Source organism: Vanessa atalanta, chromosome 29, assembly GCF_905147765.1.
Source record: "Vanessa atalanta chromosome 29, ilVanAtal1.2, whole genome shotgun sequence".
NCBI lineage: Eukaryota > Metazoa > Arthropoda > Insecta > Lepidoptera > Nymphalidae > Vanessa > Vanessa atalanta.
In genome coordinates, this window is record NC_061899.1 from 696,966 (window position 1) to 723,011 (window position 26,046).

General features: G+C 34.0%; 2 protein-coding genes across 5 annotated transcripts; one reads left to right on the plus strand and one right to left on the minus strand.

The window, feature by feature from the left end:
- Positions 1 to 272: 272 nt before the first annotated feature.
- On the minus strand, positions 273 to 6,723 carry LOC125074921 (esterase FE4-like). 4 transcript variants are annotated; one of them, XM_047686397.1, is made up of 5 exons: positions 6,535 to 6,723; positions 6,238 to 6,435; positions 3,681 to 3,809; positions 2,244 to 3,529; positions 273 to 1,081 (listed from the first exon to the last, which is right to left on the minus strand). In XM_047686397.1, the coding sequence occupies exons 3-5, from the start codon at positions 3,807 to 3,809 to the stop codon at positions 922 to 924; spliced, it is 1,575 nt and encodes a 524-aa protein (XP_047542353.1). In that variant the 5' UTR covers positions 6,238 to 6,435; positions 6,535 to 6,723; the 3' UTR covers positions 273 to 921. The 4 variants fall into 4 exon arrangements, with proteins under 4 accessions (XP_047542353.1, XP_047542352.1, XP_047542354.1 ...); XM_047686396.1 differs by lacking the exon at positions 6,238 to 6,435; XM_047686398.1 differs by lacking the exons at positions 6,238 to 6,435; positions 6,535 to 6,723 and adding an exon at positions 4,378 to 4,395.
- A 1,005-nt stretch (positions 6,724 to 7,728) lies between these two features.
- Positions 7,729 to 21,950, plus strand: LOC125074920. Its single transcript, XM_047686395.1, has 17 exons — positions 7,729 to 7,840; positions 9,272 to 9,353; positions 12,592 to 12,690; positions 13,518 to 13,621; positions 13,825 to 13,923; positions 14,363 to 15,148; positions 15,475 to 15,896; positions 16,287 to 16,428; positions 16,688 to 16,778; positions 17,324 to 17,454; positions 17,881 to 17,994; positions 18,545 to 18,667; positions 19,144 to 19,299; positions 19,457 to 19,600; positions 19,757 to 19,899; positions 20,632 to 20,734; positions 21,085 to 21,950. The coding sequence occupies exons 1-17, from the start codon at positions 7,802 to 7,804 to the stop codon at positions 21,382 to 21,384; spliced, it is 3,078 nt and encodes a 1,025-aa protein (XP_047542351.1). The 5' UTR covers positions 7,729 to 7,801; the 3' UTR covers positions 21,385 to 21,950.
- The last annotated feature ends 4,096 nt before the right edge of the window (positions 21,951 to 26,046 follow it).

The window sequence follows — 26,046 nt, forward strand, 5'->3', positions numbered from 1 at the left end:
GAGGAGTTAACAAAAATCTAGATATAGTCAATTTGGTGGTAGGGTTTTGTTCAAGCCCGTCTTACCCGGGTAGGTACCACCCACTCATCGGATATTCTACCGCCAAACAGCAGTAATTAGTATTGTTGTGTTCCGGTTTGAAGGGTGAGTGAGCCAGTGTAACTACAAGCACAAGGGACGTAACATCTTAGTCCCCAAGGTTGGTGGCGCATTGGTTATGTAAGGAATGATTAATATTTCTTACAACGCCATTGTCTATGGCGGTGGTGACCACTTACCATCAGATGGTCCATTTGCTAGTCCGCCTACCAAAATCATAAAAAAATATATAATAATATTACTAATAACTGTTATAAAAGTTACCGATACAACTAAATAAACTATAGCCTACTGATCGAAATTAAAATATTCTAATTAAGTCTCAACGCCTCTGTTGGTCTAGGGCCTCCACTCCAGGGGGTACATGTCAGTCACCTCCTCGTGGTGTACTCTGGGCAACGGGGCCGGCTTTCCTCCACGTAAAACAAAAAAAAAAGGCCTCCACTCCATTGTGGCCCCAGGGCCTCCAGACCTTTTAATCCGACTCTGGCATTATTCAACTAATAACATAAACAACATTTTTAAAGTAATATGGTATCTTAAATGTCAAGAGTAAATATAAACAACCTTAGAATTAAACATTCCATGTGATTTGGTAAAGCTTTGCTATATCATATATTCCAATAATATATCTTTATTTATATCACACTATTCGAATTAACTACTTGTATCCACTTCCAAAAGTTCCAATTATTTTGTCCACGTTTTAAAAACCTTTTATTTACGAATATTGAATACCACAGACAATTTAGATCTCGACCAATGATATCATCTCAATTCAAGGTCAGAGTTGTCTATGATCTTTACTCTATAAGAGTACAATCACAGTTTCGATCTTCCTTTTATTAAATCGAACCAAAATTTCACACTATCAAACTTAGGGAATGGTTCGACTTTTATATCATCTTCGATGTTAAGACATATTTTTTTATCTATATCGTAGGGTTGCCAGTCTAAACTCAGATTTTTGAATGTTGGTTTTCTGAAACAAATATAATTATATTATTATTGTTTAATATTTTTCATGGTGAACTACCTACCTACGGGTGGTAACTGATGGCCCAGTGTCTAGTTTTTATTAATGATATAGTAAGGCGGACAAATCAGCCACCTGATGGTATGTGGTCACCACCGCCCATATACAATAGCGATGTAAGAAATATTAACCAATCCTTACATTGCCAATGCGCCACCAACCTTGGGAACTAAGATGTTATGTCCCTTGTGCCTGTAGTTATACTGGTTCATTCATCCTTTAAACTGGAACATAACAATACTGAGCGCAGTTGATAGGCAATAGAATATAAACAAATATGAGTGAGTAAAATCACCATAACACGTGAATTAAAAAAAATAATTTAAATATTCAAACCCAGGCAAGAAATACACATGAAGGAAAACATCTTAAGGAATCCAGCTTGTGTCAAATTAGTCAAATTAGAGCAATGAGGTGGAACAAGTTCCAAAACCTTCTCAAAAGGGAGAGGAGGTTTTAGTCCAGGTTCATTAACAGGCTGTTCTTATATGACGAATTGTGGTCAAAAACAATAACTAAGAGTGAAACTATAAGTGATCATGTTCTCCGGAACGATTTCGGTCACGGTTGCCATTCTCAGGGGAATCTAACCAAGTGCACAGGACGTTTTTAGAGTATAAACGTTTTGAAAACACAAGTGCTATCTCTTTTATAATCTGATGGGAAGGAAATTTGAGTTCATCAGGCAGAGAATATTCTCTGCCTGATGAACTTCATATGAAGTTAGCAAACTTCTTATGAGAATTTGTTTATTGAAAAGTTTGGCCAACCACTGAGTTTGAGGGCGTTGGGTTGCAGCCTCATAAAATTGACACAGAGTCAGTTTGTAGCACAGCGTATCGTATATTACAAAGTTAAGTCCCCTGTCTGTATGTCCAACTACCAAACGGATATTCATACGATATTTATCTGGAAAGAGGTATTCACGGGAACGGTGCAAATGACCATATTTGACGAAGATTTCGAAATAAATCATGGCAACGGGTGGCTTTACACTAAAATAGTTATATGTATAACTATATTCATTTTGTATAAAGACCCTTATTCAAACAACACGAATCGAGACGAGTTAACTTGTTACTTATTATGGATAAAATCAAAAACTTACCCAGTTTTCGCAAAATTACACCAAGCATCGACGAGATTGTGGGCAATAAACAAATCCTTTTCCGACGCCGATTTCACTTTAGTTTCTCGATAGAATATATACTGTATGAGATCACCGTGCGTCGCACCCATAACGCCTAAACTTCTCATCGTCCTTATATTCATATTACCAAAGTAGCCAAATCTACACAGATATATGTCTTGGGAACTGGAGAACAATTCAACCATTAACATAATATCTCGAAGGAAGTAATGATCGCTTACGAGATGTAAATATTCATTTTTCGTCGTGTCATTAGCACTTCTACCTTCCATGTAATATTGGCGCAATTTACTCGCAAATGTCGATGCGTTCGGCGTATCCATTTTTATAGACAGGAACGACGGAATGAAATATTCGAAATTGTCCACGTAAATCACATTTCCGAGTTCGTCCTTCTCCACAAATAACGCGCCTTCGTGCGAATGCACCGACACTAGGACAGGTAATTTTTTCAATCGATTTTCTCTTATCGATACTATTGGCGGTTCTTCGAAAAATCTCTCAACTTCATCGAACTCCTTCTCTATCACAGGTAAAAGGAACGCACTAAGAACGGCGGGATGTTCCGTTAGTTTTGCGGATATCGCCGCGTAAACTAAATCCTCAGTCGATGCTTTTGAGAAGAGATCATAAAGTTCGTACTTATCTCTTGTATTTTGTCCTAAAAACGACGCAAGCACGCTTGCTCTGTGTATCGGATCGTCTCCTATAATATACAAATCTGATATCGACGAACCAGATTGACAGATCACTTTATTAAACAACCCATCCGCCATTTTGCACGTCAAATACGACGTACCGATAGCCGCTCCAGCGCTTTCGCCGAAAACAGTAATATTATCGTCATCACCGTTAAAGTTTTTTATATTACTCTTAACCCATTTCAAAGCCATGACTGTATCTTTTAAGCCAGCGTTACCCGGAACTTCCGGTGTTTCGAGGCACAAAAAACCGAATATACCTAATCTATAATTGATCGTTACTAATATAATGTCGTTTTCAATGAAATAATCCGGTCTATAGTAATCACCGTAGCCTAATGTCAATCTGCCACCGTGAATGAAAAATAACACCGGAAGTTTTTTTATATCCTCAGTTGGCATCATTGGAGTGTAAATATTTAAGTACAGACAGTCCTCACACCCCTCCATAATTCCTTTACCCATGGGGTTGACTTGGGGGCACTTATTGCCTGGTTTAGTAGCGTCCCATATACCTGACCAGCCATCATGCTCTTGTGGATCCTGGAAATTAGAAGGCTTTGTTGATGAGTTCTTTTTTTTATATTCAAAGAACACCTTATCTTGCTGCTAAGATTTCACAAGTATTACACGAAACGAAAACCCAAAGCTTGGTAAAATAAGCATGTTTGGTTACAATTTATCAGCACTATACCTTGAAGCGAAGATCACCAACAGGCGGCTTCGCGTACGGTACACCTTCGAAACTGTAGAACTTTTTGCCATTATAAGTAGAGCAAACCTTGCCTTTAAGTACACCTTGAGGAACCTTGACTTGAGGCATCTGAAAACAAAAATTTTTTTTGCATTAGCAGCCCGTAAATGTCCCACTGCTGGGATAAAGGCCTCCTCTCCCTTTGAGGAGAAGGTTTGGAGCATATTCCACCACGCTGCTCCAATGCGGGTTGGCGGAATACACATGTGGCAGAATTTCGTTGAAATTAGACACATGCAGGTTTCCTCACGATGTTTTCCTTCACCGCCGAGCACGAGATGAATTATAAACACAAATTAAGCACATGAAATTTCAGTGGTGCCTGCCTGGGTTTGAACCCGAAATCATCGGTTAAGATGCACGCGTTCTAACCACTGGGCCATCTCGGCTCTCAAATTTATATATACCCAAATATAATAGATAATGAAAAGCAGTGCCAAAATTTAAATCGTACTATCAATTCGAATTCCAAATGCAATAATCCAAAAACTGTTACCAGGAGATAAATCATACAGGCACATCAAAAATAACTTAAACACAATTATAATATAAAAGACCCAAGAGCACGAACAAGATTTCTAAAGAGATCTATATCCGATACTAATATTATAAATGTGAAAGTAACTCTGTCTATTACCGCTTATATAATTGAACCGATTTTGATGAAGTTTATCGTGGACTTAGGTAGCATCCCGGAGAAGAACATAGGCTACTTTTTCATTTGACCCCCCCTCAAGGGGTGACCCCCCTAAAATCGATGAAGGTTTGTGTTATTTTTATAAGTTTGGCTTGGACTTTTTTCGAAATACATATATGTCACATTATTTTACTCTACTCGCTCTCTGTATAAAATTTATAAGCCCTGTTGTAAACGTAAGACTACTGAGTTTCTTGCCGATTCTTCTCGGTAGAAATACTTTCCGAACCTTTAGAAGCTTTACATTAATTCAACACTGTAACATAACAATTCAAATGCTTTTATGACCCTACTTTAATAAAGAATATTTTGATTTATCTTGACCTTCAAAACAATTTCACTAAAAACGCAATTAAAAATATATAATAAAATTAATTAAAAAACCACGGCGGAAATCTACCTAATAATGATGATTACTATGAAACAACCTTTGCACTCAGTTCGGAAACAAAAAACTTTTTGCGCTAAAATACAATGAGATATATTTTCCTATATTCAATAAAAAAACACTTTATCTGACGTGTTTTATGTAATTATACAAAATTAATTAACTCCACATTACTCTGCTAACTCTGTTTCACAAAACCAAAAGACAACATCTCACCGATACTATTGTTCAAGCTCCGTTTAATGTGAAACAAAAAACCATATTTAAAACAGCACTTTTGCATAACCCATACCATAAATTAATATAAGATTTCGGTCAATTATATGTCAATTTGCTGTGATAATTATTAATTACTCCTCTTGATTTTGCAATCGGCTATTGAGTGAGAAACTGAATATATTTAAACTTCTATTTGCTTGTAAAATCTCAGTGTACCATCCACGTAAACATTTTAAACAAATACACACTGGGTTACATTATCCGTACACATTAGGTAAAAATTCAAATGAAACAGTCATTGTATTTATTAAAATGACCCTTAATTAATCAATACAAGTTTTTTCCTGTAACAATAGTATACAAATACATAAATATTTTCAACTAATTTATTTAATTAAATTAACTATTATTTTACGGTTAAAATTATTCTGATAAGTATAATGTGTACTAAACTATACATATTGTAAACGCGAAAGTATATTTATGTTATTGTCTGTTTCACGCTTAAGCCACTGAAGCAACATTGATGAAATTTGTAATGAAGCGAGTTTGATGATCCTCCTTCCATTTTTTTTGTTCAGTCAAATTAAACACTACCACCGTTTCGGAAAAGGAAACACCCTGACCTGAGAAGAACTAGTGAAAGAAACTCAGTGGGCCTTTTTTTTTTGTCAATCTAGTACCTAAAACTGCCATAACACACAAAAATGGGATATAATGAAATCATTGTATTTTTTTCTGTGTTCAATATTAGGTGAAAACATTATTTAGATAAGACACTGACACTACAAGTAGAAGACTATGCTGGATGTTTAAACTCAGTTTCAATGACATAAAAGGTACTCATAGAAAAACTTTGGTTTTGGAAATTCTCATTAATGTTAAATTTAAATGTTAAAAGGATTTAGATTGTATATAACTAAATTGTTTATGTGCCTTAATATTCTGTATTTTTCTCCTGAGAATTTTTTGTCCTGTTACTTGAACTGATTCGATTAAGAATATAAGCTTAATGTCCGTCATGTCTTATTTATATATTATTGAGGATTCAAAAATAAGGGACAGACCAATAATTCTTTGGACAAGATGATGTCCTAGAAAGATTTTGCTAACTTCAGCAAATCTCAAGAGAGATCGGCCAATACGTAGGACATATTTTAGTGGGCAAACAGATGCACTCTCTATACCCTTACTCTTATAATTCGATGGAATGGCAAATCTGACACAATCAGAAAGTCCAGAAAGGATCAACGACTTTACGTGCGTTCGAAGCACGGGAATATATAAAACTTCCAGACTCCGGGCTGCTATTTATTCGATAGATAAACCATAACTTTTTATCGGTCCGATCGGGGTTTGAGTCCATGACCTGAGATCCTGCGGCTTTATATCTAGACCAACGATAAAAAAAGATAGGATAAGATATATTTCCAAGCAAACACAAATTGTATTTTTAAGTTATCTATTAAGTTTATTTAACCGAAACTTACCGTAATAGTAAAGTTCCAATAAAAAAGTGTTTAACTCTTATTAGTATTTAGTATTATTTATAATTAAATGAAAACTGGGAATGAAATGCTTATAAAAAAATATTTGAAATATAGTGCAATTATTTCCATAACTTATCAAAACAGACAATATCTTCGATATTTATTTTTAATATGTTGAACTGTTTTGAATTTTTCGTCTTTTATACATTGTCAAAGTCAAAGTCCAAACTCCAGAGATAGTAAGGTGGCCACAGATAGAAGAATATTCGAACACTCAGCTGGAAGTCTGGAACCGAATATCGACATAAAATCAACGAATACATGTGAAATCGCCGCGCCATCGCTTTGTTTTTACTAACTTATATTAGTGCCTATTAGAGAATTATAAATAATGTTGCGACAATATCTATATATAAATTCGTAATTCTAATGGAATCAGGTGCGGGCCAAGACTAAAATTTTACGTGTGTGAGGTCCTTCTTAGCTATTCCGTCCTCTTTATTTACAACAATGCACTCAAATACGAAATAAACATCTTTGATATTCTTTTGGTACTCATTACGACATTGTATTAATATGTATGTAATGATCTGTCCAATCTGAGGTTAACATATTGGATACAGGTTCTTTTACTCTTGATTTTGGCGATGGTCCATGTGGGTACTTCAAAATTCCATCTTATAATTTATACTTATTATGATTAAGAAATTAATCAAATAAGAAACAGAAACATTTATTTGTTATCGTTGAATGTGGAATTACCCACTAATATTTTCCATACCATCCACTTATTTATACACATTTGTTGGAAGTTCAATTCAAAGACAAAAGAATAAATCGGTTTATATTTTCATTTGAAGTAGAAATAACCGTCATTTTATTCCTTATATATATATATATATATTTATCTCAAATAAATTGTATATAATAACATAGTAAAAATTTATGACCGTAATATGCAATATACATTGCTTTCATTATTTTGTCCGTGATAATAATAAATGTATATAAAATTTAAGTAATACTGTATGAAAGTTATTTCATGTTATTTAATGCAATGCACTAAAAAATATACAATAATATTAAGTGTAAATATAAAACAAGTTTTTTTAGTATATATTTATAATGTAAGTCGTATTAGTTTGTTTTACCTTTAAAACATCCAATGCGTGTAACCAAACTGCCAACCGACATGGCGCCAGCGCCGTTGCGACACAGTAGCGTGACAAGTCATGTCATTTCTGCCCATGATATATGAAAAAATCCAATGGCAGATTCTTTTTTCGGGTTCGATACTTCGGTATCGGTAAGTAACAAAAAGTTTCTATACATTACAACAAGTTAAACGGTATTTATTAAGTAGCTACTCGCTCCTGAAAGTAGAGCGCCAGCGTGCCAATACAGTTCATCATTGTAGTCGTTTCTGTTAGTTTTCTCATGTTTTAACTCAACAAATGCTCAATATACCCATATATTCAATCTAAAACTACATATTGATGGGTTTTTTTACATTAAAATTTTCTTATAAAGTGGAAATTAACGTAAAATTCAACCCTGTGCGATTCCAATATTTTAGGTTTTGCGTATACAATGTTGTCAATAGTGTACGAAGATTGTGTTTCTATATCTGTCGTTTTTCACTGAATTACTCATTGTTGGTCTGATATCATCGTTTCCACGTAATTTCTTTCTGAATAATATCGAACTGATGTATCTTGTCAATGAATATGAATATTTAATGGCCACATTTTATTATTGCGTTACTTAAAACACAAATAATTAAGAATTATGTACAGTGTAACAAATTAATTTCCAGGTCTAAATATAAATATGTTTTCAAAAAATATAACAAGTTTTTCTTCAACACAATACAATGAGGTTCTAAAAATATTATTAAAATTAATTAATTCAATCAAATTATAATTGTACAGTGTTAAAGTGTGTTTAAACATGGATTAGAAACGATAAATACAATCATAGTGACATTAAAATAACCTCACTTTTGGAACGAAACTATGTAGTTCATAACACATATACATAACCCAATGAGTATGACAATTATTAATCAAGCTCGGCTTTGGCAACATAATTGACACAGAAACAAAATACAAATAAGAACAGTCCACAAGATACATTCCTTTCTTGCATTTTGACCTGTGTTGATGTTTACTTTCACTTATTAAAACATATTTTATACATAAAAGATTCATTTATAAATTTGATTAGGGGGTGATTTCAATAATGCTGTCTTCTTTTGAATGTTAAATTAATATTGATGAAAAGAGAGAAATTCTTATTAACTTTACACTAGCTGAATGATGGTTATAAGTCATAAATGCATCGCTAATATTGAATCTTTTTTACGACAGCAATTGTTAGTCTGGTTAAACTCTATCACATACAGGTTTCCTGATTATTATAAGTTATAACCACTGAGCACAATATATATTAAGACACAACACTCTTTTTAAATCTTCAAGTAGGCGAAATCTAGCAATTGAATTTTAAACTACTTACTAAAGGGTCAGTCCCTTTAGTAAGTAGTTTAAAATTCAATTACTTTTATTAGCTGAAAGTACGTTGTGCAAGGGCATACACTGTTCGTGCTAGTGAAATAATCATTTGTTTTGTATATGGAATATATTCAACTAAAGATTATTTATATGTGTGATGCTATTGGATCAGAATAAACATTGAAGTTAAATGAGACAGTGAGAGTGATATAAATGTTTTTCAGAACTTAAATGACGACGAAGGCGGTGGAGAGCCATCAGAGGAAGAGTATGATGCTCTCAACAATGAGACCTTTGGTCAAGACTGTAAGTACTATTTTGATCTCTTACAAATAACCTTTTGAACCATGAAGAGAAAAGATAAATACATTTGTTAAGTTGAAATGATGCTATATCATTTTGCAGATGAATTCAAATCACTTTACTTGGTGGTAGGCTTTTGTGCAAGCCCACCTGGGTAGGTACCAACCACTCATCAGATATTCTACCACCAAACAACAGTACTTAGTATTATTGTGTCCCGGTTTGAAGGGTGAGTAAGCCAATGTAACTACAGGCACAAGGGACATAACGTCATAGTTTCCAAGGGTGGTGGTGCATTGTCGATGTAAGGAATGGTTAATATTTCTTACAGCACCATTGTCTATGGGCTGTGGTGACCACTTATTATCAGGTGGACCATATGCTCGTCAAAAAAAAAATCTTAATTCAGGTTCATAAGAGCACTTTTGTTACAATCGTCATGTTATAGTATCAAATGAAATCTAAAGCTACCACTGGGTCAGAAAGTAGATTCTACTGATAAGACTCGGGAAGAATCAGAGTAATAACTAATTTCTACCATTTTAATCACAATTAAAATTAGCATACATCCTGCCTGGAAATCAACGAATACCAAACACTTCTTGAACTTCAGTGAAGTTGTTATCGGAATCTTTTGAAGTAAAATTAAAGTGGATAGAAGTAGTTAAGTCCAATAATATTGTGTTATAAATAAAGATATATTAATGAAGAATTATTTGTTGTGTAAATATAAGGTTTGTCTATCTCTTCTCTGCCATTTATAAGTTATTTATAATTATCACATGTAAGATCCTATTAATACAAAAATGTATTAATTTGTAAAATAAAGTTGCGTACCTGGATTAAACATGTGCTAACTTTATTATCTAAGTGAATGATTTATGCTTTGGCAATGTAATATAATTTCATTGGTAACATTGAGCCTAACCTTCGTTCCCTGATTTTTCAGCTGTAACAGTCCTAGTGATTACAGGGAAGATAATATAACTTTAATTAATATATCAAATATAATAAATGCAAGAGTTTTTAATTCTGATAAGAATTCTTTATAGCTCGATATATTCCGTGCAAAAGGAAACAATAAACTACGGCATTTTAAAGATATTTTTCATTTAGAATAACAAAACTTATTTTAAAAGAGAGATTACCATTATAGACATTAATCATCGATTAGTTTTCTATGTTGTCTTGGGTCTGGGTGTTTGTGGCACCGTCACTACTTCTGATTTTCCATAACACAAATGCTTTAGCTACTTACATTGGGATCAGAGTAAAACTATGCGAGGTTGTCCAATATTTATTGAATTTAAGATTGCGGGTAACGAATAATTCTTGAGTTTCTTGCTAGATCTTTTCGGTAATCTTTATACCAAAGCAGTGCTTGCCTTAAATTTAATTTTATCTTTTAAAATGACGCTTCAAGTGTTCACATTGGCTTACTTACAAAAAGTACATTTTAATTGGTTGATCAAATGCATGTCAGTTCTGATCGTATGTTTATATTTTTATATATAGTAATAGGTGTTCATTATTTAAAAAAAAAGGTTATTTATTTATTTTTATTTCGATTGGCTTCAAGAAAAATATTTTTATCAGCAGAGTGACGTTAATAAAATATGTACGTTCTTTATGTAAACAGCTATTTCTGGAGGGGGCAAAGTTCTATAGAGATACTGGCATTGTCATTTTAATATGATGTCTGTTCACTGAATTTGAATATTATCTGTATATGTTAAGTTTGTAGAATCAAAGACATAAATAAAACATTGTATACAAAAGCTGTTCATTTCCCACTGCCAGACTAAGGTCATTTTTTGTTAGGAGGTTGGGAACTTTTGCCAGGCGACTCCAATGAGTTTTATTGGATACGCAAGTTTCCTTACACTATTTTCCTCTACTGAGCATGAGATGAATTATAAACACGAATTAAGCACATGAAAATCAATCAATCAATCGTTTTGTTGAGATTCAAGTGTTTTAGCCACGGAGGCATAATTTATGTTATCACTGGATATTAAAAAATATAAAAATCTAATACAAAGGATAGGTTCATGATATCTGATAGATTTCGACCAATCTCATCAAGTTAAAAAAAGACGGGACCAATAATGCTCCCTTGCGGCACACCATGAGTAATAGTGGCTTCGGCACCGACAATACCTGTTTCCAACTTTATTAAGATATTATCTTTAATTTTATAATGAGTTGTATTGGAACGATAAATTAAACGTAAGGTTTTTTTTTTACTTTCTTTCACTCAATAAAATTTGTAACTTATTATCAAATGCTTTGGATTGATCTTCAAAACTTCTCAAGGCGCTAACGATTCTTCAAAATGTTTAAGTAAAGTTATTTTTTAATTGATGTTCTGCTTAATAATAAGATGAAAATTATCACACAATTAGATCACTTTTATTTTCAATATAATAACACGTTTACACCAACTAATTGAAGATATCGCGATAGTACGTGACAATCACGTCAAAGTTAACGTTTGTTTCGAGCAGCAAAACGATGAACTACCTTCAAATTATTTTTGAGGCCCTTTTTATACTATTTATTTTAATTGTAAATGTAAGTACATTGTATTTTCTTACGTAATACTTTAGAAAGTGTTGTATGTACAGGTTGGTAGTTGTTGATCTATTTAAAAGTTAGTTTAGAAGGGAAAACGACAAAGGGAAATAATATCAAATCGAATTTCGAAAATCGACAGTCGAGTATCAACACTTCTTAGTATATAAGATTTTCGAGACAAGGTTTCTAAAATAAATTCTGCGGATACCTTAGCGATTCATTAATTCAAATCGTCTGTTATTAAAGTATTATTATATAAAGGACACGAGACTCTATAGATGATAAAAAAAAAATACCATGGTAAAGATTGCTATTACTAGTTGACTTTCAGATAGGACAGGACAAATTATTAATTGTATTTTACTGACGTAACATTGTATTTCAAATGTTGGAAAAGAGTAACTAGGGAGTTTCTTGCCGGTCCTCGTTCTAGTCTACATTCAGAGTACTGTTGGGTGGTGGGTGGTGTAACCACAGACACAAGGGACATAACATCTTAGTTTCCAAGGCTGTTGGCGAATTAGCGATGTGAGGAATGGCAAATTTTTCTTACAGCGTCAATGTCTATGGGTGGTGATGACCACTTACCATCACATATAGGCCGCCTACAAATTTCATAAAAAAGATCTTTTGATAATCTTATCTAATAATAATAATGTGACAGCGGAAGAATTCGATTGGGAAGTTGAACACGAACATCTGGCTGAGCAACTTGAAAGTAGTCGTCGGAACGCAGCACTCGACGAGGCTGATTCTCGACTCGGTAAGTATCATTAATAATATATTTGTAAATTTGACGCGTGAGACTCAAAAAACTCACCTATACTGAGCGATACTCAAAATTCAGTACTACAATAGTATTGATTTTGAATGACCTTTAATTCTGGGTATATATGAAATGACTAAATATACAAACGAACTGATATTTGTAGAAAGTGCGGTAGACGTTAAAAAGTAAAATGCGGGTATGCTAACGTTTCACTTATAAATAGATCATCAAAGACTATCTAGAACCGCTCTATGGCATAAAGAATAAAAATTTAATTGACTTATAATATATACAAACAAACAGACTGGTCCTAGTAGGATTAATTTATGCTCTTTGAAGATAATTACATAGTGTATTGTAGGATGCTTAGTGACGTCAGTGTAAATCCCTTTCCAGTACTTTTTAAAGAAAATCTTGAATTTACAAAATATATGTTACCACATCATACATGGTGGTAGGAACTTACTTGAGCCCGCCTGGGAAGGTCTAGGTACCATATAACCTATTTATCACTCTGCCACTAAACAAATATACTTAGTACTTTCTCATAAAAACCTTAAAACCGGACCAAAAAATCCGGTTTTAAGGGTGAGAGAGTCACAGTCTTAGATCTCGAGGATAGTGGCGCTACAATTTACAGGGCAACAAGTTTAGACAGTGGTACCACAAGGGGCTCAATTCACAAGACTGCTTACCTATGTCAAACAATAAAAAAACATCGCCGACAGCGCCCTTTATTTTTTTCATATAACAATGCTATGTGACAGATGAATTAATTTGTTTTTGTCATTAAATAAGGTGCATGTATGTCGATATTACAGAAGCATCGCTGTCTCAGCTAGTGTTGGACGAAACGGATGCGCCACAGACTAGAAGTCTCGGCTCGAGCGTGTGGCGTCATGATCTTTCTTTCCCTGCGCCAACGGTAAGTACTTTTAAGTCAATTTGGGTTCCTAAGAAGTTATTAGGTCATTCCGTTGAGATATAGTCAGTAATAACCGAACCTAAAAAAAGCTCATAAAGCGTTTGGTCCTTTCTTATATTTTACTAAATTTCCAAATCTCGGATGTTACTGATAAGACTTAATGCCTAAATTAAAACTACTTATAATTATCAAAAAATTCACAGCCGGTACCTACACTTAAAAATGTCTGCACGGTGGAAGAGTTGGAGCGACAGCTGCGCCAAAATCAAGCGCCGCAAAACTACTCACAGAACTATTTTCAGGTTTGTTTGAACTGTTGACGACTAATCAGGGGTTAGACATAGTACATTCGTCGTTGACAAAATCATTTTGAATTTAGCTTTCGTCTATATTATCCAATAGAATACGCCCATTGTTAATCACGTGATAGATTGAATATACCTGCTAAATTACATGTGTATTTAATTCATTTTGGCCTTTTCTAAAAACGGATCGACAATCGCTATGTGATTTTATCTAGGCCTGCAGATCGTTTCTACTTTCTGCATTAACAAACTCGGCTTATAACAAACACTTTGCTGTGTCCGTGTGAATAGGTATTTTATCATTACTTTACTTCTTTAAAGAAAATGTCTAAATTCGATCAATTTATTTCCATCAAATACTGTATGTATTTTTTGAATGAATGAAATTGTCTTAAATCGGTATCTACTTATTTAATCTATTATTGTCTCTTTGTAGCCAAGATTTCCACCGGTTATCCTTCAAAGGCCGCCAGGACTTCAAGCACCAGTACCACTACCATTTGCCCCACAGCAATCTATGGCTCATAATATGAACCAAATGAACCAACCATTGAATAAGATAATCGGGCAAAATTCTCAAATGAATCAAAACCAAATGATGAATCACATGACTCCAAACATGAATCAAATGGGACAAAATATGAACCAAATGGGACACAATGTGAACCAGCTTGGTCAAAACATGAATCCTCTTGGGCAGAATATGAATCAAATGGGACAAAATATGAACCAAATGGGGCATAGTGTGAACCAGTTCATGCAAAATTCAAATCAAATGAATCAGTTTCAAAATAATCAAATGGGCCAAGGTATGATGAATCAGATGCAAAACATGAACGTCCATCACCAAAACAATCAAATGATGCCAAATCAGATGGGCCCAGGCATGAATCAGATTGGTCAAAATATGAACCAAATGGTGCAAAATGTCAACCAGATGCCTCCCAATATGAATCAGATGGGGCAAAATATGAGTCAAATGGGTCAAAATATGAATCCAATGGGGCAAAATATGAATAAAATGGGACAGAACATGAATCAAATGGGGCAAAATATGAGTCAGATGGGACAAAATCAGATGATGCCAAACGGTAATCAATTTGGTATGAATCAGTTTCCACACATGATGGGGCAACCTAGGATGATGGCGCCCCCTCCTGGTATCGGCATGCCAAGACAGAATTTTAGCCCTAGTATGAATCAATTTAATCCGAATTTTCGTGTAAGTAAGATTTTTCGAATAAAACATTGCATATTATCTCCAAATATAGTTATATTTATGATTTAAAATGATCTACTAGTATTTTTTGTTATTTTTACTGACAGGCTTGCGAATTTAAAGAATATTATGATTGTAATATTAAGAATAAAATCTGTCTTTATTTTGGCTTAGTAAAAAAGAAATAATGCTTACGTCCTTTTATTTAGTGTTCAACGGTTATTATATCATTAATAAATATTTTAATACTTTAACATTTTTGGATGCTCCATTAATATAATAAAAATCATTAATATTTGTTTTTAATCAATTAAAAAAACATGTTACAGGGACCATCAATTCCAAAAAACGACCAGACAATATCACAATCCAACATGGTTATGAACCAAATGAATAAACCGCAACAATTGAACCAACCGATCAAACCGCCAAATCAAATAACACAATCGCCGCAGAACAAAATTCAGAAGCCGGTCCAAAATGTTCAGAACATGGGCCAGAATGTGGTTCAAAATGTTCAAAATCAACCAAAGTTGAAGAGTCGCGTGTACAACAACTCAAAGAACCTGACCTCACAGAACATGGTGCAAATAATACAGAATACTCATCCTATGCTTCAATTTAACAATAGTTACCATAACGCGAGCCATCATCCGATGTTGAACAACCGGAATCTGTTCAATAACCAGGTTATGAATAATCATAACATGATGTTCAATCGACAAAATGGCACGTTTAGTAATGCTAATAGGTCAGTATCTTTTTCATATATATAATTCCTATGTGTGTATGTCACTGTTTGTGGGAGTGTGCTTGAGTGAGGTGGCTTAGGTTGCATGCAGTTGGATGAGCAGTGTTTGTAGTTCTGGACTCTTTTCCATACATAAAATGTTATTTCATCCATACGAAGGCTGGTCAGGCAGTTAAAAAATTAATACTTATACTGATTATCAATGTAAACCAAAAACTACCGATTAATTGAACTTAAATTTGGGAAATAGGTTTTATATGTTTGTTTCAAATCAGTAATCACCTGTAAGTTTTCGAATCAGACTCGTTGATAAACAAGTCTATATAAAGTCACATTAAATGTTTTCATCATGTACGAAGTAACTAGGTAACATGTATTTGTCTCTTTCAGACATTCAAATAGCGACGATAGTGCAAGCGACACGGATGACTACGCTGGCCTCATGACGCAGAGGGAGAAACAGTGGCTGATTAATATACAGATGTTGCAATTGAACACAGGAACACCCTATATACACGATTTTTATTATACGGTAAGTTTTTATAAGAATTGTGATTTGTGTTAAGCATGTTTTAGATAACGGTCTTGCAACTTGGAATTCCAATATACTATTGGATTCAATTGTTGAAGGAAAGTCCAAACAATCTTGCAATCGAGGCCTATTTAAAATTAAATAATATTAAATTGGCAAATTGGATAAATATTTGAACAGGTATCATAGATGTTACCTGTTGACAACCCAACGAGGAGTTCTAAGTTTCTACAATAAAAAACATGTTTTAATTTTTCAGGTCTTTTTAGAGAGGCAGGCTAACAAAGAAAAGGAAGGCGTCAAGGAAGCACACAAGGCCAATCAGCAGAACCATCCGTTCTATAGTGGGGGTAAGCTTTTCTTTGTATTTCTTTACATTTCCAATTTAAATTTCGTAATTTAATCATATAGATTTTTTGTCATAAACTATTGAACCGTCAAAGGTTACCTTAGATTACCGTTTTACCTGTGGTAGGAGAATTAAAGATGAACAAATCTTAGGTTTACATATGTGATACTTAGAGTAGATGTGGGTGATGCGCTTTGACCTTGAATTGACGTAACGTCATTGGCTGAAATCTAAATAATGGGCGTGATTAGCAAACGATGACATTTGAATGAATGAATGAATCTTTGAAAGTAAAATTACAGAGGATATATGATTATACAGTTTTGTATAATCAATAAAGATTATTAATCAAGACTTTCTCGCCTTGCGGAGTCAATATCAAATCTTCTGGGTTATGTAAATCAAAGTTTGTCTTAATTTTGATTAGAATATTCATGAATATGTTTTTTATGCTTCGAATTATCGTGAGTGGTTGCTAGATGGCACATCAGGTGCTATACCGTTGAAATGAACGCCTTGCCAATGCATATGTGCGCGTGTCCGCAGCGGTGAAGCAGGAGAGCGAGGCGCTGCGGCCGCGCGAGCGCCACAACTCGCACCGCCACAACTCCACGGGCGACGACGCGCCGCGCGCCTACGTGCCCACGCAGTTCGAGAACTCGCTCGGGAAGCTGCAGGTAACACAACCAATCGCGAGCCTGACGAACGCATTTCGTATCCAAATATTTAATTGCGTTCTCTCTTTACTTGAGATTACCATTGCGACTTCGGAGCGGCGAATTTTAAATTTTGACGACCTCCGTGGTCGAGTAGTGTGTACACCGGTTTTCATGGGCACGCCACTCCGAGGTCCCGGGTTCGTTTCCCGGCCGAGTCGATGTAGAAAAAATCATTAGTTTTCTATGTTGTCTTGGGTCTGGGTGTTTGTGGTACCGTCGTTACTTCTGATTTCCATAACACAAGTGCTTTAGCTACTTACATTGGGATCAGAGTAATGTATGTGATGTTGTCCAATATTTATTTATTTATTTATTTAAATGTTCGTACTGTGATTGACCGAACTCAGTATGGTATATTTGAAGGGCAACAATTTTATGTTTCAGTGTGGTAGCGTGACGGCGCCTAGGAAGATAATCGACGTGGAGGTGGTCGCGGAGCCGGCCTCCGGGAGACAGTCCCGGGCTCCGAGTGTAGCCAGCACCACGAATCCTGCTGAGGTATATTTTTGTCACTTACGTTGTTTCGTACTCGAATAAGTTATGGCACATCACAGGTAAAAGGTCTCTGCAGTGGAAGTCTAGTCTAGAGCCTATTTATCTACCTCAGCACATTTATAATATTGCTATAAATTATCGCGAAACAATTTTTTCGTAATATTTATAATAGTATTAGTAGATAGTCAAGTTTACGAAGAGGCAAATTGATTTTTTAAAAAAATAAAAAAAATATATATTTAAAATAATTGAGGATTGAATTAAACACGTCTGAACAGATTTGGATGCTCAGTTTAATTAAATATTGAAATACATGTTTCCCACTGTCTTAACTAAAATCTTACATTCCAGGAATCCATTTACATTGTTATGTTTCCCAGTACAACGACCACCCAACGCTAGAATGCAACAATGCAATTTTTAGGTTTTTACTGTGAATATTCTTCGTGGTACTGGTTGCATAACTAGATATTACATATATTATATTAATATAAATAAATAATTTGTTTGTAATATAAAGAATGTCCAGATCTCATAGTTGCATTGGTTTCAGGTGCCACGCGAAGTCCGCAGAACGAAACAACTCTTACTGGATATAGAAGCGTTATATCTCATACTGCTAAGACTTGAAGAACTCAACGATCCACTGGCTATATCCAACGCGCTTATATTAAAAGTAAGTAATGGTCCACTGCTGGGCTAAGGCCTCTGATCCCTATGAGCAAGTCCGGGGCTCCACCACACTCCTGCAATGCTGGTTGGTGGATACAAATGCGGCAGGATTTTATTGTCATTAGACATATGATGGTTTTCTTCATCGTCAAGTACGAGATGAATTAAAAACATGTGCTTAACATGAATTCAGTGGTTTTTGCTGGAACCGGCAATCGTCGGTTAAGACACACACGTTTTAACTGGAAATTAAATTAAAATTATAAAGAGTTCAATCAATTTCGTCGACTTTTGAAACGTCATTGTATCACGGATCCGTAATATAAACGAGTATACCAACGATTTCTCTCTCGACCAATGATATTACGTCATTTCAAGGTCAAACTTGTTAATATATCTATGTCTCGAACCATTGCCTTAGACTATATTTGCGAGTGACACTATTAAATGTTAAAATATTAACATATAGAGTTATTTCAGGAAAGAGAAGAGAAACAGAAACAACTTGAACTGGCCCAGAAGGAAGCGGAGATTGAACAGGAGGAAGATTCTAATCTTTTCCTCAAGAACATAGAATCCGTACAAAGGAGACCCAAACAGGAGAGTCCCAAAAACGAGTGTATTGACAAGAGACAGGTAAGTGTAATCTCTATCAGATCTAATGGTTTAAAATAGAATGAACTATAATATATACAATACAAAATGTACTGTCAGGTTTAGGTATAAAAAAAAACCTATTTCCTTCCTCGGGTTTCCAGCTAAAGATGTTTATATAATAAATATGTCGTTATAGGTAGTTAACCTGGCGCTATGTCAGAAACCGGCACCGATCAAGAATCTCCTAGACGAGGACAAGGATGAACTGCTAAACAAGATGTTCTCCGGGCTTCTGCACAGCGATCGACTACCGCAGATGTTGACCGTCAGGAAAGGCAGGGTAAGCTCGAGGCTGAGATTTTCATCGGGGTTTTACTCCAAAGGGATCGCAGCCAGCCGAGGCTCCGCACCAGTGACGCGGACTCAGTGATACTTGTGTAACCGCCTATCCAATAGAGTATTGTAACGAATCTTAGTGCAGCCGGTGTGTCCGCAGGCGCTGCTGGTGCGCTTCCTGCGGCGCGCGCCGGTGCCGCACGCGCGGCTGCGCCAGCTGTGGGCGCGCGTGCTGCGCGCGCTCGCGCCCGCCGCGCGCCGCGACGACGGCGGCCTGGCCGCGCTCGCGCACCACTACCGCCGGTACGCACGCGCGCCTCTATTCCAACCAATAGACAACATTCGACGGCAAATTGACGCGATATCATTGGTCGACAGCTCGATTGATCCGTGATATTCACTGGATTTCCGAAAAAGTGCTGTTTTGAACGTAGACGAAATGCATTAGTGTTGTAATATAAATAAACATGTATTAATCATAAACTCTTTGTAGTGCACAACAAAGCTGAGTTATTAGCGAATTGAAATACGTAAATCTAAAGTTTATTTGTCTTTTTTCCTACTTCGATTGGAATAGGCTATAGATACCACCTCCTCATTTGATATTCTACTGCCAAACAGCAATATTTAGTTTTGTTGTTTTCCTGTTTGAAGAGTGAGTGACCCAGTATACTACAAGAGAGTGAGCAAAATTTCTTGCGGCTGCTAATAATGGCTTTGGGCCCATATCTATTCAATTAAAAAAAAATTAAGAGCCACGCAGATGGGTCTTACCGTAAACTCTATGCTATAACTACGAGCCTATTTTTTGTAGTTTTTCTAATTTTCATTTTATTTGAACAAATTCGAGAATGTCATTATATACATACATAAAGTATCCTTTATACATAAAATAAGAATTTTACATAGATATCTCGTATATTCGACAATCCAACAGCAGAAATAATATTTCTATAAATGTTTCAAATGATATTGAAATTATAGAGCGTTCATTATTAATCAACCCTAAGTTTAATATAAAATTATCCTTCACAGCTACATTCAGAGTACGTCAGGATGGTCTGCGGTTATAGAATCATGCAGCTTCCTCTCCGAAGCCTTGGACCCGGCGAGGACACCTCATGTGTTGACTACTTCTGTAAGTTTGATAATTAAACATTTGCTATATAATATTGTCAAGTTAAAAAGTCCTATTCCGTCTGATTCTAATATCTTCGACAGTATTATATTTAATTAACTTCCACTCACCACCCCATCACCGTCATGTTTTAAATAAACCTATGTCTTTACATATATTCCTAACGATGTCTATGCAGAATTTTATTATGTTTAATTGTTTAGTTAAAACGTAAAAGCGTAACAAACAAACAAGTACACACATTAATTTTCATATTTATAATATTCATTAGGATACACTTGATTTGTAGACGTTCATCTTCTTCACAAATGTAAATTATCTCGAATTAAATTTGAATTATTGACTTTCAGCTGACTCTAAGCTGCGTCTGCGCACTGATGGAGCGCGCCATTGTCCTCGTGAACACGCCCGAAGCGACCGCCAACGAGAGACAGTGGTACAAATTCCTCAAGACCCTCGCGAGGGCGCTCAAAAACACGACCCTCATCGTGGCGAAACCGATACAACCTCTCCCCGAAGCGAAGGTCTTGCACCACATCAAACAGCTGGAATCCAGGTCGACGATAGAGATCTTACAGCGAGGTAAGGCTGCCGACTTTGAATTGACGAAGACTGACGTGTCCGAGCAGTTGGTCAAACATTTGTGTTGATGTTTGCCGAAAATATGTTATGAATGTACGGGTCTGGTCGGTTTGGTCGAATGTCTGTTCAAGATTAGTTGAATTATTGATTAGCCTAATGGAAATTAAATGCTTTCATTTTGTATTAAATTTTTTATAATTTATTTCTTATTCTATAGAAAATTACGTGTAGTTTTTAAGTATAGCGTTCTAAAGATGTTGACGATTTTACTAGTTCGACCCGTCCGACCGACCCGTTCGCGTCGACCGTTGAGTCGCGATCGTATTGCGGCCGTAAGGAAAATAAAGCGGTTTACGTTCGATTATAGTTATATATTTGTATAAATGATTTATTTTTGCGATATTTTTCTTATGGTCTTGTAAAAATTGTAGATAGTAGATATGTACTGATTTGTACTCTATGTAATTGATTTTAAAGTTTAATATCGGGTGACTATGATTATCGAATCAAAGATTATCTTTTTCTACGTTGACTAGATATCGCTTTTTGGTAAAGAAACGAGAAATTTTTACATAATTATTGAGTAAAAAAACGAAACGTATAAATTTCTTGGAATGTAAAAAAAATTAAAAATAAATTGTAATTGTTTTGTTTTTTTTTTAAACCGATAAAGTAGGTAATTTCTATCAATTGTATATTGAATGTGTAATTACTAATTATATTAGGTGTATGTATGTTTTAGGAGTCGAAGTTAAGCAATTTTGTAAATGTAATGTATGTAATTAAACTCAATGTTTATATTTTGGTGAGATTGTTCAAAAATTGTAAATCTTTATATTAAAAGAATAAAAAAAAATTGCTTATTTTCCGCTCTGTTATTGATACGTCATTCTGATATTAGTTTAGCAAAGAATGGCAATACTGAAAAGCTTTTATTATTTTAAGATGGTAACACCGTCTATGTGTTGTCAGGTTTTGAATCTTCGACGTTGGATTTTTTTGATAGGTAAAAAGTTAATGAAGATTTTTGTGTATTTATTGGGTTATAAAATTAAAAAAAAAAAATCCCAAATGCAAGTGATTTAGATTTATCTGAATATTAATAGGATATGTTGTATTATTTTTCGATGAAACTTTGTGTAGTCTGTACGTCTGTGCGTCGAGGATTATTCCAATCCGTCAAGTATTGATTCTGACGTAATAAAACCTGACATCACTGACCATGATAATACTATATGAATTTATATTTTAATCGCGCATCTGTAAATATTAAGAAATATAACACTAGAATTGAAGCTTTTTATTTAAAAAGAAAAAGAGACAAATATTGCTTTTTTTTTAAATCGATAACGGGGTTGCTATACTAAAAAAAAAGAGATCCATTGAATTTTGTAATATGGAGAGAATATGTTTGTATTCCATAAAAATTCTTGGATAAAAATAATATAAGGGCTGACTTTTTCGTTTCTTTTTTTTTTTTCGTCTTAATTAATCTGTGATCGCCCATTGGTTAATTTTAAAATTCGTATTTCGTAGGAAAAAATCAGTCCTCAAAACAAAATCACATCTCAATATTTGTTTTATGTTATGTGAATTTGTATTTGTACATTAATAAAACTCATTGTCTCATTTAGGGTATATCGTTGTTTAATCTGTGGAACTTTAGGTGATTTTTTTTTTAAAGGAATTCTGTATTGTCTATGTTTAAACCTGTTTTCTATCATAAATATAATATAGTAATGTTCATCACAACTGTAACTAATTCCAACGTAATTTAAAATTTAATAACTGGATTGAACTGGATTAATCTCGCTTGGAAGATAGGGAACAGCTAAGGTCGTGTTTGTATGTCTTTTACACATTTTTTTATATTCCATAACATTATAAGTCTTTTTTTTTTAATTTAATTTCATTAAATATTTACAGCAGATCATAATTTATTCAATATCTTAACTAACCTAAATTAACTTTGTAATTTTTGAAGGACTTTTCTGCAATGCAAGCACAAAATGTATCCTATGGTATTGGGCGTTATAACTACGAAATGAACTGTTTCCGTTCGTATTTTATCGAAGATTCCTCGACAATTTTTAGGAAGGCACCTGTCTCCTTTATGAACCAGGACTTTCAGTCGGCGATTTCGCGTTAGGGTTAACACAAATAAACATGTTACGATGGGGTGATTATGGTACGATAAATACTGTCATAAATTTGTAATGCAGTCGCTCCGCCACAATGGCAACCAATTTTTATAACGTCTAGCATTGTCTTTCACGACAGGACGTTGCAACGTCACACGAAGTCGCAACGTGCCACGTCATGACGTCGTAACTTGTATGGTAGCCCTAAGTGAAACTGTACTGTACCGTCTAGTACATTACATACATACAATCGAAAGCGTGTGGCAATGATAGACAACAACATTTGCTTGATTTTTTACATGTAGATTACCTTTTCTATCAGAAGTATTTGAAAATACAATCCAAATTAAACCGATTTTAACCGGTTACAATGATGGAAAGTTTTTTATACCAAATCCGGTTTAAACCAGATTCGATATGTATTACGTGACGTCGCTAAAAAATACAGCTGATCCTTTATATTGCACTGAATTTTTTATGTGTTTTATTGATATGCCTCAATGGGATAATGATTATATATTGCTCGTCGTTTTCTATCTCGGAACTCATTACTAACGTCGAATGGCAGAATTGTTCGCTTAACGCACTTATTATTAATACGTAAGGCGGGAATTTCAAATGTATCGCCAGTCTTGTCGATGTTTATTTAAATCTATAAATATATTCTTATAATTAATATAAGTGATACTTCTATCTTAAGATGTCTCGGGAATTTTGACAAGGATGCCGAATTTTAAAATACGTGTCGTTTTTTTTTTTTCGATTTTCACCTAAACCTAACCTTAAATATTATCTGTGATTAGGCGATCTCGCCCAACGAAACGTCGTAATAATATTAAAAAAATGATTTAATTATCTTCTGACCGAAGTATAAATTATATTAATCGTAAGAAAATAGTTTATACTCATGCAAATTATTATATAAAAATTTTATATAATAATAAGGAAATTCGTTTGGGTTCATGTTTCGAATTCCCGTCTTAAAAAATCTTAAAATTTAATATATTATTGCAATTTATTGTCAAAAGATTTTTGCGCGCCAAAATGTATGTCAATATGACATTGCTAACTTGTTAAAAATTCGAAGTGATTTGCGCGCGAAAATCTTAAATGTTGAAGTTTATAAAATCAACTGCCAATTCAGTTAGAGGCCAACAAACTTATCTGGATCGAATTTAGTGTTGCTATTAAAAAAATATAAGCATAACATTTGAAATTGTTGCCAAAATTTACAAAAAATAATACTTGATATAATTTAATACAAATAATTTAAAATATAAAGATATATAAACAAATGTCTGACGAAGTGACGTTTCAAGATGGCGTCTCAATTTCTATTTTCGCTACAGATAAGTTTTTGGTGTTGTAAATTGTTAGTTATACGATAATTTGTTATCACAACATTTATTTTTAAACCGTGTTTCGTTTAATCGCTGGTGGAGTTAATTTTTTACTATCTATTGGTAGTTTTTAGTTTTTTTTTTATCAGTAAAATAATTAAAATGCAATTTGTTTATAGTAAAAATGTGTTTTATTGCGTTTGATATCCTGATTAAAGTGAATACTTATCAAAGCCAATAATTATATTTCTATTGCGTATAACGTAATCGAAACACTGAGAAAGCTTCGGTATAAGATGAGCTGGGTTTAATATTCTGATATCTTACCTGAGTAATCGAATTAATTATATTTTTATAACAGAAATAGAGACAATTAAACAACTTTGAACTTGTATTGACGCGAAATTATTGATTGATCTGTGGGATCATTATGGATTTGCGAAAAATGGCGCTTTGAATGGTCTAAGTATGGATATAATGGTTTTTAGTTCTTCGAAATCGAAACTTAGGGCTTAAAATTAAAGAGAACAAAAGTTGAGATAAATAGTGTTTTGTATTATAAATAAATATATATTGTTCAAGAATAGTTATAGTGGAGCTATTAATAAATTACAATGAATATTCAAATCTAATGATTATTTAACGTTACTCCTTTGATTGGAATAATCATATACGACATTTTAAGTCTGCTTTGCACAGACAAAAAATCTTTTACCAAATCATATTTAAATTCGTTTTTAAGTAAATAATAATACAAATTTCAACTGAAATAATTCTTTATTAATAACGCATATAAACGATTTTATTCAACGTAAAAGTTTTCCCTATATTTAATTTTAAACACACAAACGACAAATATATCTTAATAAATTAAAAACTAAGCGACAAGACAATAAATATTTATGCTGGACGAATTGATTACCAAACGGTGTTAGAAAAATAAATTTATATCATAATTAAAGCCGTATTATAAATTGTACTTAAAAACAATTGTACTTATTTCCCCTGGAGGATAAATAACATCGATGAATATTCGATCTATTTTATCCGTACTTTATTGCACAGATGTCAATATACAAGTTTTTTTTTTTATTTGAAACTGGTTAGTGCGCTAAGATAGGCCAACATTCTGTCAAAAGAACCTTTTTTTTAATATCTTTTATACAGAAAGTATCTTATGAATTTAATTGGTATCTAAATTGTACTTTGTTGATAAATACTTAATTAGATAAATTAACAAGTAATAAAT

Excerpts from the sequence above, each read along its gene's own strand:
- LOC125074921 (XM_047686396.1), bottom strand. The coding sequence starts at position 3,809 with ATGCCTCAAGTCAAGGTTCCTCAAGGTGTACTTAAAGGCAAGGTTTGC. Across the intron at positions 3,530-3,680 it reads TTGGTGATCTTCGCTTCAAG|GATCCACAAGAGCATGATGG; the intron begins GTATAGTGCTGA and ends TCTAATTTCCAG. Across the intron at positions 1,082-2,243 it reads TGTAATTTTGCGAAAACTGG|AAAACCAACATTCAAAAATC; the intron begins GTAAGTTTTTGA and ends TATTTGTTTCAG.
- LOC125074920 (XM_047686395.1), top strand. The coding sequence starts at position 7,802 with ATGGCAGATTCTTTTTTCGGGTTCGATACTTCGGTATCG. Across the intron at positions 9,354-12,591 it reads TGAGACCTTTGGTCAAGACT|CGGAAGAATTCGATTGGGAA; the intron begins GTAAGTACTATT and ends ATAATGTGACAG. Across the intron at positions 17,455-17,880 it reads ACTCGCTCGGGAAGCTGCAG|TGTGGTAGCGTGACGGCGCC; the intron begins GTAACACAACCA and ends TTTATGTTTCAG.